The following is a 19,518-nucleotide window of genomic DNA, read 5'->3' as shown; positions in this document are numbered from 1 at the left end:
GTGGCAACATGACAGGCTTCAACGCCGATGACAGTGGCTACATCGGATGTGCCAGGAATTACCCACGAACCGCTGTCACTGTTAAAAAGGTGGCACAATTTTAAGATCGATTTTCATCGAGGAGCCTCAGATAGTACCCAGCAGGTTCATTAGAGCGATAAATAGCGCATATAGTTAAGATGTAATGTAGCCCCCCCCCCTCTCCCGCAGAATATAAGGTATATCAAGTGGCAAACAATAATGTGCCTGCAGTCCTATTTAGCGCCTTTTAAACAGAGCATCCTTGGAAACATCCTGTAAACGTCTGGATATTCACAAGTTTAACTATTAGCTGTTTTAGCGATTATATTAGCTATTAGGTGTTAATTAACGGTTTTAGAATACCTTCAAATTTTACAATATCCTAAGCTTAAACTTCATTTGCTAAGCGCATGTGGTATCTTCTCCCCTGCGCATTACTGTCTGCCTTGCTTTGGGTTGCAAGCGATTGCGTTGTGTGATCGTGTCCTTGGGGGGTGGGGCTGTTCTTCAGACTGTCCTAGGACGAGTCATACAGCCCAACCCAGTTCGCTTATAAGGCCAGTTATCAAGAACTGAAAGTGAGCGTGCAGTTTCACTTCTTGAGCAAGAAACGTACTTTTTTTTTTTCAGTCAACTTTATCCGCTCCCCGTCAACGCCGCCATCGCTATCTCGGGCGACAGTGAAGACGACCCACTCAAGCAGATTGGGCGATGCCTTATCTGCAGCCCCGCTTAAAAGTCTACTGCTGAAGAGGCACCACGGTGGGGGCCTTACCATCTTGAAAAACAGCTGGTTCCGAGAGCGCGGCTGGGAGGCCAGTGATGCTTTATTCTTGTCGGGAGACGATAGCTGGCGCGTTTCCGGTCGGCACTCTTCCGTACAACCGATCTGGCGCTGTGCCTGCTTCTGAGCCACTCAGGAGGAGAAGGGCGAGAGCGTCGTGGCGCATGACGACGCCTCCGGGATTTCCACTCGTTTCCTTCAAAAGCGGGAGGCTGGAACGCTGGTCCGTACAGAGGCTTCCTCAGAGGCGACGGGCGTGGATTAACGTGCAGCATACGTAAGCTTGAGCCCCTTTAATCCTTGCAACTTCATTATAGTGGTCTCTCGTTCTTTATTCTTACTGGAACAATTCCTTTTTCAATGCCGATTTCTGATAGGACACGAAAGAAACGCATGTTTCTGTGCTTTTGGAGGATCACCCGAAAATGTTAGCTTATGCTTAATTTTGTCCCACATTCGGACTAGGGACAGATTACGCATGAAGTTCTTCTTTTGTGGCATGGAGGTGAACTACGCAAAATGACGTCTTCCGTTGTTTTAAGCACGAATACACCCTTCTCGCGCAGTTCTGAAAGATCAAGTTTTGAGCGCACACCCAACGACCACTTGTAAAACCGATGTGCTTGCGCCGATTATTTTCTCTATAAAGTTGTTGTTTATGCATACTGCAATAACGGCAACCATGGCGCCTTATTGTTCTGATTAGCCACAAAATAAAGGAAATGACAACTTCTGTCCCTAGAAGAATACATTTTCTCTTCAGCTGCATGCAGCTTTCATCAGAAAGGAACAGGCAGCGTTACATATAGAAAATATAGTTCAGGGTTCCGATAGAAGTATCAATTTCTGTGAACAATGATGTGACAGAGGTATAATGAGGATAACTTTGAAATAAAAAGATGCTCAAGAAACATACCGAAATAGAAGCAACATTCTTGTATTGGCGCAGCCAAATCCTCCAGCGGGGCATGCTTCCCCCTAGTGCCACGAGAGAGCCTCGTAAGCTTTCTTGAGCATATTTCTTGTATCTCTAAACTTAACAAGAGATTGTATGCTTACCTTCCCAGCTCTCTGTGTGGTAAGGATCTCCGAGGCTCGGTTATCTATACATATTGCAGTGTCCATGAAGTGCATGTAATCAATCATATTGCGTTTACCACGTTTATCCGTGTTCTCGTTCTAAGGTAATCGTTACAAAACTTTTTTCTGCCCTTGATCGCTCTGCATGATTATTTTGTGTATTTCCATGTTTTTATCCCTACTAACGTGTACATTTCTTCTGGTGCACTTTACAGAATTCCTGCCAATATGAATCGGCTTTTCGTTTTTGCCCTTGCGGTAAGTTTACTTTTCGTGACGCATTTTAGAAGGAAGAAAAAGAGACAAATTTTCGTTTAGAAATTTTCTTAAAAGCACTAAAAAGAGACTGCTTTAAACTGTAGTTAGCACCGCAGTGTTTCAGTTCAGCGGAGATAAACTGGGCTGCTCTTATATCTCTAGAAACAGATGAGATTTGGCAGGTAGAAGGTTAACTGCAAGGTTATTTTCATTTGGTTAGAATCCCTCGCAGTATTTTGAATATATCAATGAACTGATTGTAAGAACGTTGCGCGCTTCAGAGAAAGCTAGTACTGCTTTCCAATAGCTTAAAAACTTGTATCGGATAAGACGCACGAAGCGACGTGCCGCGTAGTTGTGCAAGTTACCGGGTACAAAGTGGGCACGGGCAACCGGCCCAATGTAACGGAGCGCATTATGGACGACGTGGAGTAAAAAGCTACAAGCTAAAATATGCAGCTCGACAATCGAGTGGCAAATGTTTTTGTGAAGCAGTTCTCGTGCCAAAACACTGTAACCGTCGGGGGAATGAACGCGAACCCCACATGTGAACCCTCACGCCACATTCGTTATCTATCTGAGGCGTAGAGGGATGGCTGCGTGGTATATGTAAATATATTTTCTTTGACGTGGTCTTCTGATTGGATGCAAGCGCGGTTTGTTTTGAATGAATAGGAAGTTCACATCGTCTGTCACAATGCTGTCGGAAATATAGAATTGTTGCATACTTTCTAGTAGCAGTGTTACATTGCGCCTGAGGCCGAAGGACCAATGCAGACGACGCGGGGCAAAAACTAATCCGCAGCCGGGGGCGTTCCTTCGTAGTGGTGCACTATCATGCCAGGGGGTACCAGTTGGTCACAGTACACCCGCTGCGGTTTTTAAATGGAGCAGCAAGTCGCTGGAATGCCACAACTGCAGGAGCGAGTAATTCCGAATGTTCCCGTTCATACGGCAATTCTGTATATTCGCAATGGCCGCCCTTTCACAATTTTCCCTTTGTGAAGGACAATCTTTTCGAGCAGTTCCTCACACACTCAGTTCTATATCACAAACACAAATCTTGGTATTAAGACTCGCTCTTCACATAAACCTGAAGAGCCGCTGCTGTGTCTCATTGGATGTGGCGCACACCTGCTGACCATAAAGACACTTGTTCGATCCCGGCCGCGACGGTCGAATTTCTACGGAGGCGAAGATATAGATTCCCGTGTACTGTGCTATGCCAGTTTACGTTAAAAAATTCCAGGTGGTAAAAATTTCCTGAGCCCTTCACTCCGGCATCCCTCACAGCCTGAGTCGCTTTGGCACGTCAAACCCTCATAAACCATGAACCGGATCATAAACGCACAGGAAAGTAATTTATAGAGCAAGAACTATTGTGGCAATCGGCCATTTACCAAATAACTCGGCCGATAGGTGAGATCAAGCGGTTTTAGAGTTCGCAAGTAAAAGTTAATTGCCTTTTCGCCATTGTAGAAGCTACAGAACCAAAACAACGCCTTTTTCCCCTGCGTTAGAATGTAGTACCTTATAAATTGCGAATATTCATACATCGGCACTATTTCTAACAAAGCTTTGAAAGTCATAATCTGAAGAAAAAAACTGTTTCCGAATTTAAAAAAAACTGCCAGGCACGTCTTAATACATGTAGTTTCCATAGGTGGCGCAGCTACACCGGCGAGAAGGTGAAACTGCCACGACAGCAACAGCGCCAGGCGGTAAAGTGCACAGTCACGTGGCACAGATGTTTAGCGGAATTATACATATGCGGACGCTCCCACATTTTAGTGTTCACTTAATTGCGAAGGAACTTTATACGGCTTCGTGAATCCCAAAAAATTCGGTAGGTCGCAATTTCAGGGCTTGGTAAGGGGAGTTTGTCAAGTTTCGACCGAGAGCTAGAATGGGTTTATTATTACTCTGTCGGCATTAGTTAGGCAACTAGCTTTCAGCGATATGGGCGGGATTTCTTGTGACCTTTCTAGGTGAATACTAAGCAATGATAGCAGGCGGTGGCAGAAAATGAGTTGGGCGGATCAGATTGAGAAGTTTGCGGGAATACGGTGGCCGCAGCTTGCAAAGGACAGTGTTAATTGGACAGACATGAGAGAGGCCTTTGTGCTGCCGTGGACATAGTCAGGCCGATGATCATGATGCTAGCTCTCCACTCGACTGCAGATGGAGGAGTTGAATAAATAAAAAGAGCATAGTGAATTTAATGGTGTCTGGAGGATCTTGAGAAAAATTAGAATGATGCGGCATAGATGGTTTGAGAATTAGGGTTGCCTCCAGATGGAGCAGAGGCTGACGAAGACTGGTTCAGACCCTACGAGTAGGAAGCGTGATGCAAGCGCGTCGAGCACCGTGCCGCAAACCTTCTTCAATATTCCCTTCTCGCCACCCGTTGCCTTCTACGAGTTCTTTGTCTTCCCTCTACTACTTTCCTCTACCTTGTCTCGCCTTAAATTAAACAGAAGGATTTCTCACCATTTAATTTGTTACTCGACACCCGACTTCTTAAGTTCTCTCTTCGTCTTCCCTTCCCCGCTTCGGTCTCTCTGCTGTTCCCTAAAAGCAGAGAGGCCTATTTTTCTCTCTGCAATATGCCACTTCCAAACCGATGCTTTAGATGGACAAGTGGACGGGGAGGCTTTTCTCGCATCTGGGTTTTGATGATGGCGCATTAGAACTTTAAAACGACTGGATCATTCTCAGACGGGCGCGGGGTTCCGCCCAACCTCTAAGCTGGCTTTATTTGGCGGCAATGTTTCTCAGTAGTACCTAGAAGGAGCTTCAGTAGCGTTCGTGCGCATGTTTCTTGATGTACTCTCTGATACGAGAAAATATATGCTTACTGCGATATCCGATATCAATATATGTGAAGTAATTTCGAAAGCACGTGATCACTTCGCAAGAATTCTCTGCGCGTCTTTTGCGCCACTGATTGTTCTCGTTTCTGTTGCCATTACGGCGACAACGCATGAATTGTTTTCGGTGGCAGCAGCCATGCTCATTTGATGTTATTGTTCAGTGGTGTGGTATTGCAACTTTTGCACGATCCTCCTGTGGGAAAGGATGAAATTATTGCGCGGGATGCCGCTGATCTGCCGCTGATGCCGCCCCAAAGAAGTAGTCAAAGAAAATATTTTGTCCAAACTAAGTTATCTTGTCGTTCAATGTAATTTTGTAACGTGCGGTGCTTTGCATTTATAAGGCAGTTTCTGGACCCACGACGACCCTACATGAGTCTACTGCCAGCGCAAAATAGTAGAAACAATTTTTAGTATCCTTCCTTGTATGTCAATGCCACAGCCACTTCTGCTTCAGCCAGTCGATGGGGTCTTCCTGTGATGTCGCCACGAGGGATCATGCTTAAAATATGAACAGAAAATGAATAGAATGTATGAATAGATTGTGTTTTTGCATCGTTGGGGACCTAACGGTGTTGTTCACTTTTTTGCAGTTTTTCGCGCTCGTGGGCTACATCAGTTGTGGTAAGTGGAGTCCTGTGACTGTTTCAGCTCAGTTTGTATAGAACTGTGGTGGTATATTTTAACGCCATGTTTCAGTTTTTCCTTTACACCTGCTTTATACTCTTTGCCATCAACATGCTACCTGCATCTTACCTGGATGTGTAAATGCCGCAATGCGCCCAAAAAGTTTTTCGCAATATTTTTATGGCGTTGCGTTCGCTTGAATAAAAATACGGACGAAACAACATACGCTTCAATTCTGTCATGTATGCTCGGTTTCATGGTGTAGTATCTTTCAAGTTATCAAGCTCGGTGTACAGGTTGAAGGATAAAGCAAGACACTTAGTGTCTATGATCAGCTACATTTATTATCACGCTTTTATCTATTTCGTGAAGAGAAACTCTGCGAAAAAGTTTTATTGTATAAACTTGACGTGAAACCAGTAAAGTATGAAGGAAGTACAAATTCTAGTAGGTGCAAGCAGCTGGTGCATTGTTCTTGTAAACCAGTGCAACTGGCTCGACGCCAAACAGGGAAGGGACAAAACAAGAAGGGAAGGGCGTTAAAGACGGCCCTGCATGAGAAATTGAACATTTTTACTTTGAGACGAATCTTGGGACCCTGAAGTAACACCGCTGTCACGTGTTGGCTTTCGTATTTCGTGGTCTGTTTTTCGGGTTGGCAGAAAATAGAACGCAAGTGGCACCTTGGTGAAAATTTTCCAGCAGCCTATTGTTCGGGACCGTCTAGCGCTTCGGCATTGACAGTGTGAGAATCGCAACAGCACTGAATTCATTGCACTCGCCTAAGTATCGGTCTTTTGTAAAGAATTGTGGTTACTGTTATCCTGCATACGCAGTTAAATCCACAATCAGTTAAACCTGCATCCGATACATAGTACACTGCGCGGCCTCTCTCTTCTGCGTTAATTATCCGGAGCATTAGCAGCGCCATTTTGTTGGCGCCAATAGAACATGCCGTGTCTGCGGAGAAAGCAACCAATTGAGCACTTCCTGAGAGTAATTTAAATTTCAGTTGATAAGGTTCATGCACTGGCTAATCATAGCTTTCACATTTGAGGTGTTTGCTGAACTCTATGATAGATATGTCTGCGAATCAGCGGGCAAATTTCTGGGATAGCTAAGCTCCGTCTTACGTGCATGGCGTGTTACCGTTAAAAGGTCCGGTCAGCTGCCTGTGGTCCACTTTTTATATACGATCACAGGCAGACGTACCTTTCTTAAATGTTCGCATTTTTTTGTTCCTCTACCTCTTCATTTTTATTACTTTCTGGTTGTTCATTTGCCACAAGGCGCACCTGGTGGCCTAGCTGATTTTAAGAAAGGTGAATTAACATTCTTCAGTGGCTTATGGTTGAGCTCCCAGCACCCGACCGAATAGGCATCGGGTCGAGTCCCAGCGCAACCATTTTTTTCATGAGTGCAGTCGCTTTTCTTTGTTGACAGACACTGCGTATTGATGGTCGAAACACGTCACCGCCTTGTATACCAATGAGGCACTGCGAAGTGACGTCATCACTGGTGTACTCTCTTTGACTGTTGGGGATTTAATTTATTGTGAGAGCTCACGTGGTTTTGACGTCATCGCCCACTTGACCAATCCTATTTTCTCGACATGCCAACGGCATTTAACTACGGCTATTACTGCGCTCTACAAGAGTCTTGGCGCTTTCGTGTCAATACAGTTCTGCGCGTAGTGTTACATGACAAACTGTTTCGTAACTTCAATGGTAGGACGCAGTCCTTATCCAGAAGTCACATGCTCCCGGTTTCTCCCTCTCCAATACAGCTGCAACCGGTGAGACCGACTGCCAACGCCGTCGCCGAGAGGAGCAAGAGAACACAGCGCACCGCGCTAACCTCCTTATACCAGAATGCGATGAGCACGGCGATTACAAGGCCCTGCAGTGCTTCGGAGAGGCCGTTCAGGGAAAGCCATTTTGCGCTTGTTACGACAAAGAGTTCGGTCAGATCAAGGGTCCCTCCAAGAACATCGCGTCGTGCAACTGCATTCGTGCACACCACGAGTGGGAGCACAGCACAGGTAAGTCAGAGGAGAGTACGGCAATGAAGTATGTGGTCTATTTGTACTGCAGTGTTTGGACAGAGTTTGACTTTCCTCAGGGTAGGAAGGTCGGTCCACACACGGAAACTATCGGGTAAATAAACGAAGATAACCACAAAATCTGTTGCCCCTTCAATATTCAACTTCTCCCTGTCCCGTTCAGCAACACACACAAATGGTTTCTTAGGCGCTGATTATTAACTCTAAATAGAAATCGCAACAAAGAAGAAAAACACAATGAAAATTCTTTGACGCATTTATAGAATGTTGTGACTGGGAACCAGTCTTTGTCAAGAATATACATGATATTAGGCGAACATACTGCATGGAAGCTGCGCTGAACTACCTCCCAATCAGCGATGGATCGGTTCTTAAGCGCCACGTCAAAATGGCCAAATCTTAATAATTAATGTACACCTGAAATTACTTCGCTCCGCTTACATATTCTTGAAACCAAAAAGAAATGCACACAAGGAGAGTGCGGAGCTTGTCACACAACTGTTTGCAAGAGATTAAAGCGGAAAAATAATTTTGCACAGCGCCGCACACACAACAATTTTGCATTGATGCTGGGCCTCGAAAGGAAATGTTAATCGGCTAAGAGCGCCATCTTCGTGAAATTTTTCTCGACGCAGATTTTTGTCATAGAGATAGTCTGAGAAAAGATGTGAAGAGCTTCGTTATAATGTTCTTTGTGGACTGCCGCTACCAGAATTGTGCATAGCTTCATGACACATGCTTGGCAGTCAAATTAATTTTCATGGCGTGGTGCTGGAAGAAGTATGACACTAAAGTTACGGTATTTTGTGAGCATTACCAATTCGAGAGCGAAATGCAGATTATTCTGCATGGACCATCGTGACCACATGTGCATGCGACGTAGATGTGAATTTAAGGAGTTGTGTAGCGTCATCCTAGGCGACTTTTGCAATATACATAAATTAAGTTACCTCATTACCCTTACTTTGACATGTGATGACACTGGTAAAGCAGGCAATCTGAATGTCCCTGTTTTGATGCATTGATAACACTTCTTTAAAAGTAATTTTCCTGAATTTTTCTCAGCTCAACTTAAGTCACGTGTAAACGAATCTGAAAAATCTACTTTCTGTTGCATGCTTTCTTGTTCAGGGGACACAGGTTTGTAAATAAAATATAAACTCTCGACAGGCAGGTATTTCTTACTATAATGATTCTTCAGAGCATTATTATGACAAAGTCTGACTTTGACTCTGGAAAAGACTTGCACTAAATACTTTTTGCATTGAATCACGATGGGCTGGTTCTCTCAACGCTCAGAACAATGCTTTTTTTAGGCCGTCAAGAGGGTTGGTCATGTAGTACTAGCGTTGCATATATGTGAAATGTGCATAAATGATTATAAATGCCACTTTAGGATTTGACAGCGTCTTGTAAAAGTGTACGAAAAGTCTGTCAGGCGAGTTATTTGCAAGATGTTCTGTAAAACCCGGATGTCTACCGAAACCTAAGCTGCATGCTTTTTACTGCGTGTGCATCTAAGATTAAGTTTTGATTTGCTTTGTGCTTCCAGAGGAGAATAAAGGCAGTGAGCCAAAGTGCAACGCCACCTCCGGGGCGTACGACCAGATTCAGTGCGACACCAACGAACACTGGTGCGTGGATTGGGACACAGGCGCACAGCTTGGCCTGAAGATGAACGGCGGATGCTCCACTGACCTTTCTGGCATGACATGCGGCACTGGCGGAAACCACCACGGTCACTCAGATGGTCACCACGGCGAATCTGCGCACCACCATGGCGCTTCGCAAGATCACAGCGGAGCAGGTTCAGACGGTACTTCTCACCACGACGATCACGGTCACCATGGTGATTCCAGCCACCATGGTGACGCCGGCCACCACTAAAATGTGAAGAAGTGATGATGCGGCTCTGTAACGGCATGCTGCCGTCTGATCTTCCTCTGCTTGTAAGAAGTTCTCGGTTATTAAAAAAAAAAGCCAAAGGTGCCTCAGAGAACCTCTGTTATTACTGGCGTCGTGGATATGTCATAAGCTTTTACTTTTAAAACCGTAATTTTTCAACCACTTTCTCTGAATATACACTCCAGTCAAACATTTAGAATGGCGCTTGTAACTGATTTCGTCTCCCTACATTTTTTTATTTTCTTTAATTCCCTTGAGACTGCTGTCACTGATGCAGTGTCTCCGGTTCTCGGGCAACATATAACAATTTCACTTTGCTATAACGACGTTTACATCGCGGGGTAGAGTTGAGGAGTTTAGTTGAAAACCGGTTGCTGGATTCATGCAAACACGGACGTGTCGGGTCCGGCAGTCGAGGGAGCTGGACCTGCTATGTCCTTGTCGCCCTAAATGATTAGCCGCGACTGTAAGCACTTAGTCTTGGAAGGAGCGAAATATTTATTGTTGGGCTGATGCCCTACTGTAAAAGACGCGCTGACGCCCTTTTCGGTAGACAATAATGATGGATTCACAGTTTTCTGCTAAAAGGAAGAAAGAATACATAATAAAGAAGAAAAGCACTTCACCGGCCCTTCCCATCAATGCGACAAAGATTGCTTTTTCAAGCTACCAATAATAAAGGAAATTTACAGAGACTGATTTCGCCACAACCGTCGTTCTGTTAATGAAACCGAATGCGAAGCAACGTCAAGGAGGGATTCAATAACACATCACTCAGCTGTCGTAGGCGAATATCACGCGGTAACGCATTTATATAATAATGTTTAATGTATCATTTGAGCGACAGGTACGTGCAAGAAAAAATTGGTACATGTACTCTCACAAGTTCCGGAGATCGCATAAAGAAGTTGTGATCTGACGTTTAACCTACCGTGGAATGCATGCGTCACCTGTTGGCTTTAATTGAATTCTTCAACTTTCTCAAGAAACAAAGAGAGAATGTCGTCGATGATGTATACCGTGGCAACAAACCATGGTATCATCTGCGTGCTCATGAAAGCCTAACCATGCGGGGCTGTGCCTAACCTGCGAAAGCGCCAGTGCGACAGGGATATGCTTAACATGCGCCGCCATATCCCATGGGAAAAGAAATCATGTCACGTGCGTGGTGGCAGGCCATTTGTATCTTCTTGGCGGAATAAGCAGTGATCTCTGCTATGCTGCCGTGCAAAGTATGATGAATCGGTGGGAATAGTCTTGTTTTTCGCAGAAAAGCTGCACGAACGATGCTAACCGGGTTAGTCGGCGCCCTGTGCAGCCTAGACATAATCACGCCTGAAAACTTCGCATAATTTCCGGAGAGTATGCTGGCAAACTAAGTAGCCTTACGGCACTTGGGCATTTAAGATTCACTTCTCTTGTAAATTTCGGTTCGAAACTCATTTTATCTATGTACACTTCTGAGTCCTTGTTGCTGCCTTCGTTTACCTATCTTTTGGTTTGCTGGAAGAAATTCGCTCATGCGGATTTCTTTAGATTTTATCTAATGCTACAATAAATATTGTGTACACCAAATACATTATCTTGCTGAACTAAAACACAATCGGAAAATTTTGCACGAAGCCTATGCTTGAAGGAGACTATTAAGAGCCCTTGTATTCTATATACCAAAGTTCTTGCAGGGATCCAGCTGCTCGAGGCCGGCGATGTGTATTACATTACGTTTATTGCCCGCGCAGGATTTCAAAACCATTAAAAGACAATTACAACACCAGGAACGCTCTCACAAATTAGCAATCTCAAGACGCCTTGAAAAGTGTACCTCTTGCTCAGAGAACGGCGTCGAAAGGACTGGAAATACGAGAATTATTGTGGATCAGAAACTGATTATGAAATCTCCAACCCTCGCTCAAGGGTTTCTGCTCTTCCTGCAGTCTATAATAAGCAAGTTTCCGTCCCTTCTAAGCAGGAGTATTTGACATGGCTTGCTTTGTCTAGAAACTCTTGTCGCAGTATTAGTTCAAGGAGACAATCGTACAAGTGTACAAGTGCCGTATGCAGGTAGAATGAGAGAAAAAAAATCAGGCGCACTGGGTTCAACACTCCTACTCTGAGACATTGTCAGTCATGCTCAGGTAAAAAAGGCATGCAACAGCACGGGTTTCATGATTTGCAATGCTCCAAATGGCGTGTTCTCTGGAAATGCTGGCCACGTTTTTCAGATTTCGAAACTCTGAATGCCAGAAACCACGCAGACTTCGAGTGACTGTATATTAATTTGGATTTATGTACAATCGGTGAACTAAACGAGAAATTTAGGCCATTAGTATGCATACACATCTCGAGATGTACACGGTTTGTTCTGTACAAAATCAGGACGCATGCGGACAGTGGCCTTATAATCGGCAGAGGATCTTACCGGCGAGTGTAACGAATAATTTTCTGTTCGAAACTTGTGAAGTGTGCAGAAAAAGCGTAATTACTGTTATGTACTTAGAATTGCGTAGGCGTTTTTTCTACTTCTTATTTCTCAGCTTGGAATAAAGCCCTTCAGTTTTTGTAAATCTCTCGTGAGTATAGCGCTTGCACCGCAAAGCAAGAGTTCGTTAGTACCCCAGAAAAAACTCTCAGGAGCACAGAGCAGCAGTGAAAAGACTGGGGTGTTCCTTTCATGCAAACGGTTCCGCGATCAGTGTGGGGAGTTCGTTTTTCGATATTCAACAAGCCTTAAAACAATTGCGACCATGTGAGGGTTCAAGTGACTAAATTTCGGTGCGATGGTTCTGTGTCTGCGGTGTCGCATTCATGCGACCTCCCCGTTTCTTTCTGGCACCAGTGAAATGACTATTGGACTCTTCGTTCCTTATAGGCCTGTTAAAATGAGTTTGTTAAATCAGGACTTGTTTGAAAACGCTAACGTCAGAACATTTGAAAATATTTTCGCTAGAATATTTAAGAAAACGGCTATTTTTGTTTGTACCCCATAATTAAAGGCAGTGCTCTGACATCAGTTTCACGCTAAACAAAGCATAGTGAAACTTTAGATAGACTACAACTGAAACATCCCATATATTGCGCTGCAGACTGCGGTAATATTTTCTAAATATGATTGTTTTGCTATAAAAAAAATGGTTTTAAAATATATGCTGACCGTGAGCCTGCGAACGTTATTTCTTTGGTGGTCGGTAGATTCCCTGGTGTTCCTTGAATGACCTGCCGTTAGTAGCACAAGTATGTTCTAGTGCTTCTCCTGCGCAGAAATAGAGGATGCGCAATGCTTCATAATAAATATTATCAAATCGCTCTTATGCCGATGAATGCGTGACATTTACCGGCAGTAATTTTCTGAACGTTAGTAGTTCTCTTCTACAGCAGAACGACAGCAACATAGCGTTAAAAGTTCTCAGCGTCGATAACCATTATTATGCACCAGAAAGTTCTTAGAGTGCACTCATTGGACGTGAAATATTGTCTACGAGATATTGAAAAAACAATTCGTTGTTGACTACACCTAAGTTATTGACAGTGAAACCTCTTTTTTTGAGGAGGTGTGGCTGTTTCCTAATGTTGCGTTTCTTGAACTAAAATTGAGCATAAGCGCACATCGTTGTACAAACGGGCTCACGTAAAAAAAGACCCGCGATGTAAGGATCAAAACATGCTAGATGGAGCTAAGAAAACCATTCCTCAAAGTAACTCTGTGAAAGATCGGCGCGCTGGCTCAACCTTATGTGGCACGTAATGTCATTTGGTGGGCGTAATACATACACTCTTACCATTTTCTCGTTTTTTTACCACACACTTATGTCTGTCCTAGCACAGGCCTTTTTTACCCCCTGAAGTAACATGAACATAGAACCATTAATAAACAAAAAATGCACGTTTCTGTGTATAAGATGATTATCTTAAGATAAGTGCACAACCAATCAAGTGGATTACTTATTGTGCGAAGCTAAATGCTAAATGTGCTAATGCTAAATCGTGCAAAGCTTAACGCTAAATGTTACTATGCGTGATGTAAATTTATACAAATGACACACTGCGACTTCTGATCAGGTGGCATACGTTGCACGCAATTAGGAATTCATGAAAGGGGGGGGGGGGAGGAGTTGTTTATGCAACGCCTATCTTGCTTTCTAATAAATTTTTGAAATAATGCTTGCTGGAAGAATTATAGCTTATATACAGGTTGCTGAGACAAAATTTTGACGTTTATATGAAGCAAAACTTTATATATTTAGAAACATTATGGATATAAAAATTATCTTGCAGGTTTTAAGAATTGTCGCTTTAGCAGAGCGGAGCAGCGCATAAAACCAAACGGTCTAAAGTCAACTTCAGATGAAGGAAGAGAACATAATAGGATATGTAACAAACGGCTGTCAGTAATGTCTTGAAATGAATAATATATGCTCAGGGCAGGGCATGTATTTCAGAGAATTGATAACCTCTAGCATCTTATGGTAATGGAGTTTATACAAAGGAGACATACATAATCCTGTGGTTTTAGCGGTTTTCAACGTTCGCGCAAATGTGATGGCTGGAGCTCGACCAGCAGATAATTATTTGATTTCCAGTAGAAAGAGTCTTTCATGTAATGAAATCAATGTGCTGTTGATGATGTTCAGTATGAGTACGACGATGTAATGTTGAGTTTTGTTTTCTACCTGTGGTCACTGTTTTCAAGCTTAGGCTTTGGGAAGGAACCCTGTACCACATCAGATGCTAGGAAACGAGAGATGTTGGGCAATGTTTAGAAGTACATTGCCCACGCTGCTTCCACATAGCGTATTTAATTTAAAGGTTGTTGGCGACCTGCGGTGATTCTGAAAACAAAGACGTGATAAAAAAATTTAATGAGGAAAGTCGTTTCTTTAACAAAAAATTCTTTTTCTGTCTTGGCTGGCGTTCGTGACAAAAACAATCTTCAATTTGATTTCTTTAGATGGTGTACTTAATTCAAAACACTTTCAAATGTGTGAAGTGCTCCCAAATGAAGAAGTGTGAATGTTTTTCAAAACTGACCTTCAAGAAGTTTTCTTCTTTTTTTCAACTATAGGTTAAGATCTACCAGAAGATGCTATGGGGGAAAATATTTTGGAAACTGCCAGATCTAGAACTTTGGTTATAAATGGTATTTTGATATGGATAAGGCATATTGCAGAAAATACCTTTACAAAGGTTGTGGTGGAGAAAGAAACATTTTTCCTAGCTGTGAATAATGTATGAGGTTTTTCAAAAGTGAGTGCAGCTCTCATTTTCTTTCCCCATAATATCCAGGCTATTTTCCAGAATTATTGCAGATGTGCTCAAAAGATGCGTTGTGTAGTCACTATTCGCTTACTTCTGAATCAAGATGGAATACTTTTTATAACATATTAGAAAACCAAAAACTCTTCAATATGCACTTAGCTGCCCGTGAAAAATGCTAAGGCAGGGTATGAGAGTTGGCTGTTGAATACAAGATAGGTCGAATAGCAGCGGAGAAGGACGCGTAAAACACGGTAGAATACAGAACAGCCTATGCCCACCGCAAAACGAGTTTGCTTAAGTATAAGCAGTAAGTCCATGTTACGGCACACCTTATAGCTCATGCACAGGCAATGGTTCTAGGTTATAAACACTATGCCGAACTATTCGACATTATATTCTTCTACAGCTGGTTTGGTGTTTCGTATGCGAATTAGCGCTATAATCATGCTCAACCGCCAGCCCAAATACGGATATATAAAAGCACTCTAGGTTATTCAGTGCATCTTTTCTAAACAACGAGTAGCCACGGATCTAAAATTAGCGCCATACACAGCATCATTATTCGTGCACTATGTGCAAAAAAGAATTTAAATACACAACATATCTTCACAGTGAACAGGATTTATTTTCCTTTCCATTGCTTTTAAACACTATTATGATCTTTATTCAATTTATATGGTCGCCTGTGGCTTAGACATAATGCGTGGCTTAGGAAGGGAAACCTGCAGTCCGTGAGGGCATTCACGTCGGACAAGGGAAACCCAGGAACGCGGCGTCATCCGCTGCACAGTCACTACAGGCTTCATACTTCGCGAATTCCGTCCGCTACAGGTCGCAGATGCATCAAGAAGAAGGTGTAGTTACCCTTCTTACAAAGAATAAACGCTGCCTCGATGTTTAGAGAGTAAGTAGGAAAACGTAAGGAACGAAAGCGGGTGGACGCAATAAACAGCCTCGCTGAGGGACATTATCGCTTCTAATAAAGCTTGAGGCGAACCACTCGGAGGAGCCCAGGTTGCGCGGGTCGTCGAGAGGTCTGAAATCCATCTGCAGATACTTCCTAGTGGCCGTCAGCCGATTACCTGTTCACTCGGTTAGGTCCGAAGTTGCGGTGGAGGAGTATTATGCTTAGCTTTCGTCGCCCACATTGCTGCAGCTGAAATTGCCCTTTGGCCAGAGGACGAGCCTCTTTGGCAGCATCGAGGCAGTTGTGGGCGTCAATGTGCACGCTGGAGTCAGGCAGATGCGGGAACATGGCTTGGAGCATCGTCGTCAGTTCTCGGCCGTAAGTAAACAAAAGGAAACAGGAACGTGGCCGCTAAACGACCGTATTGTAGGCGCATGTTCCTCGCTTTGTGTTCAATGTCAAAGCACATCAATAGAATATCGGGAATCGTTCTGTTCAATCTTTCCCTCAAACTGTTTGTCGGGTGGTCTCTGTGATTCTGAATCAGCATCTCTTTGCAGCAGCTCAGGCATTTGGACAAAAACATAATTATAAGTCAGTAGCGATGAAATTGCGTGCCTGAAAGCTCTTGCGGAGTCAGCGAGAGAGAATTGCGTCAGAGTATTCGCGTTCGGACTCGTTTTACTGTCAGGTCATATTCCTGCATCCGTAAACTCCACTCAAAAAGCGGGCGGGCAGGTATTTGACGTTCGCGAGCACAGAACAAGGCATGCACAGTTTAAACGTTTTCGTGTAGTGGTATGGCCGTAATTTCCACTCTGCCCGTACGGTGGCAGGGCGCGCATTCTCCTTTCCAGAGTATTACAATTCGCCTGCCGACAAACTTCGACTTGCGTAAGCGATGACCCCGCCTTGACTTTCCTGGACTTGAACGTGGACAGCGCCTAAGCCTAAGTTGTTTGTATCTGTGTACAAGTCTGCGGCGGCGTTTTCTTTTGAGAGAGCTAGAACGGGGGTTACCTGTTGCCTGGTGGAGGCATTGAAGATATTGAAATGTTTTTAAAATTCAGTGCGCACCATGTCAAAATAGTCAGATTTTGTCATACGCATGAAAACCTCGGAAATTTGAGCGAAGCGGAGGCAATCAAGAAGTGGAGGTAATAAGGATCCAAAGCAGGGAAACGGTGAACTTCCTTTTGGTCATGCGGTTGCGGGAAATGGGGAATAGGTTTTGTTTCTCCACGATCGGGTCGAGCTCTGGCTTTATTTATGATGTCGCCAAGAACGTAGATTCTATGTGAACGAAGTGAAATGTCTCGTGTTCTCGTCTCAGGAAAAAAAAAATGTACGGCTTCCACAATCAAAGCGAGGCACCCAAAAGTGCTTCTGGAAAATCGGGGCGAAGACGATAACGTCGTTAAGATAGTCAGGCACAACTGCGACTTCAAAGCAGATAGGACGGTCTCCATAAGTAGCTCGAAAGTTGTCGATGCAGAGCGCAGGCTAAAGGGCATGTTTTTGAAGTCATCAAGCCAATCTGAATAATTGAAGACACTTTTGTAGCGATAGCTACATTACGCCAGCCACATCGCGAGGTCAGCCTGACTGTGAGCTGAGCCATGGAACCACCGCTCCACCAGCTGTGCGCATGCGCGGAGTGACGTCAGAGCAAGCAGCTGGTCTGCGCGCCGCGCACCCAAATTATGTTGGCATTTCGAGCCTTCTTGCTTGACGGCGCCGTGGTCACCGTGGCAGCTGCCGGCGGCGCCGCACGCCGGCGAAACCGAGTGAGGAGGAGAGAGTTAATCCAGGTCGAGGGACGAAAATATTTATATTATTATATTATTACGCATTATATTTATATAGCCGCATCCTCGGTGACATATCGCTTCGATGTCACTAAGCATTACGTTGAAGTAGTAGTCTGGGGCACCGCACAGACTGCCACGGTGCTCTTGTCCCCAAGCAGACATCTCTTTTTATTTGTTTTCCTTACTGCGCGCTCTCGCGGACTTCGACTAGAAAGCGCCATCGTTTATAAGCGGCAAACATGCCTTCATAGCTGGTAACGTAGAGAACAAAACAATGAGAAATCGTGGACGGAAGTGATGTGTTCGTCCCTCGATTTATCTCATATGTCCGTCCGGTCGCCTTCGGTCTTGAATGTTTGCAGTTACACCGGAATGAATTAACAGTTTCTTAGTGCGAAATCTCACAATAGATGATGCTCTTTACTGCTAAGGCTAAAAAGTTGAATATTCTGTATCTGTTGAGCAAACTGGAAATTGGCACGTATTAATTCTCATGCAAACCACCGCTGGCACTGCAATACTGCATACAGCGCTCTTCTAATTAAAAAAAATTCCAGTTAAAAATTGATAACAACCTGAAGTGTAACACCCCGTCTACTGCAGCTTTCACCAAGCATTACTCTTTCTTAACAGGTATGGCTAATAGCTCTGCGTGTTCCGTCTGCAGGCGTGATGAGACTATAGCCCGCATTCTTTGTGAATTCCCTGCCTACAGAGCTGAAAGGCAGTCTCTCTGTCTTGCGCTGGAGCGTATAGATCCACGCCCGCTGACGGAAACAAAGATTCTCGGCCACAGCTGCGCCTGTCACACTTGTGAGGGAGCGGACTAGCAGTGAGGTTAACCGGAGGAATAGCCGGTTTGCTACCATGCACAGAAAAAAATGGGTGAGGAGGGAAACAAAAAATGAATGAGAAAAAAGCGCATCACAAAATTGAAGTTACTATGAAGACAACGCGCTCAGGAGACGCCAGAAGAACGCGCCGCACGACTCGAGAAGCGTCGTAACGAAGATGCAGCTAGAAGAAGTCGTGCCACGTCCCGGAGTGACTCTTCAACTGCGGAAGAGACCGCTTTAAGTTCTCGAGAGCGTCGGAATGAGACGCTGCGTAGACGACGTGCCGAGGAAATGAAGCTTTCACAATTCAACTAGGGTTAACCAGAGATAAACCACCGCCATTTTTTTTCTTTTTTTGCCGAGCGGGGAAGTGGCTGTGAATACTTCGTGCGTGTTCGGGAGTGGAGAGAAGACGTGCAGTGCTGTCTCTACCCTTGACGCACCTTTCCTCCCAAGTGCAGAAATATACTCAGCTATCAAAATTAAGCTTTTACAGATTTCATAACATTTTGCGTTGAGGTGGACGAGAAATTCTCCTCTGCGCAGAACTTATATGGTCGCAAGGACACAGAGAGAGAGATAAATATTTTAGCCATTTTGACATCCTGCCTAGCGTGAATGCTTATACTGGAAGCACAGAAGCGGTCACATTGCTAGGCTAACCCATTTGGTAGAGCACGCGCATTCCGAGTTATTCGCACCCGTTTTCACTCATTTCGTGTAATTACGCATGCGAAGCAGCCGGCAGTTGACGGGAAATTCCTGACGCCTGTGGCTGGGTGTAGCTTTCACCAACCATTACTCTTTCTTAATTGGAATGGCAGAATGTGACATCTGCAGTTGTGACGAGACCATAGCCTACAATATTTGTGAATGCCCTGCCCACAGAGCCGAAACGCAATCTCTCCGCCGTGCGCTGGAGCGTATAGATACACGTCCACTGATGGAAATGAAGATTCTCGGCCACTGGCCGCGGCGATCGTTCGCAGTGAAGGCCTCCAAGGCACTGTCCCGCTTTTTGAGAACTCCTGGCCTGCACTATAGGCTGTGACTTTACCGAACGCTTGCTGACTTTGCATAGTAACCTCAGTTTCCTGCTAG

At 44.3% G+C, this 19,518-nt stretch overlaps 1 protein-coding gene across 1 annotated transcript; it reads left to right on the top strand.

Moving 5' to 3' along the window:
• Positions 1-893: 893 nt before the first annotated feature.
• On the top strand, positions 894-9,729 carry LOC144132797 (uncharacterized). The gene is made up of 5 exons (XM_077665458.1): positions 894-1,082; positions 2,101-2,143; positions 5,610-5,640; positions 7,430-7,684; positions 9,258-9,729. The coding sequence occupies exons 1-5, from the start codon at positions 970-972 to the stop codon at positions 9,590-9,592; spliced, it is 777 nt and encodes a 258-aa protein (XP_077521584.1). The 5' UTR covers positions 894-969; the 3' UTR covers positions 9,593-9,729.
• Positions 9,730-19,518: the final 9,789 nt, after the last annotated feature.

Source organism: Amblyomma americanum, chromosome 5 (genome assembly GCF_052857255.1).
Source record: "Amblyomma americanum isolate KBUSLIRL-KWMA chromosome 5, ASM5285725v1, whole genome shotgun sequence".
Lineage (NCBI taxonomy): Eukaryota > Metazoa > Arthropoda > Arachnida > Ixodida > Ixodidae > Amblyomma > Amblyomma americanum.
Note: the sequence above shows the minus strand (reverse complement) of the source record. Positions and strands in the feature narration are given on the sequence as shown.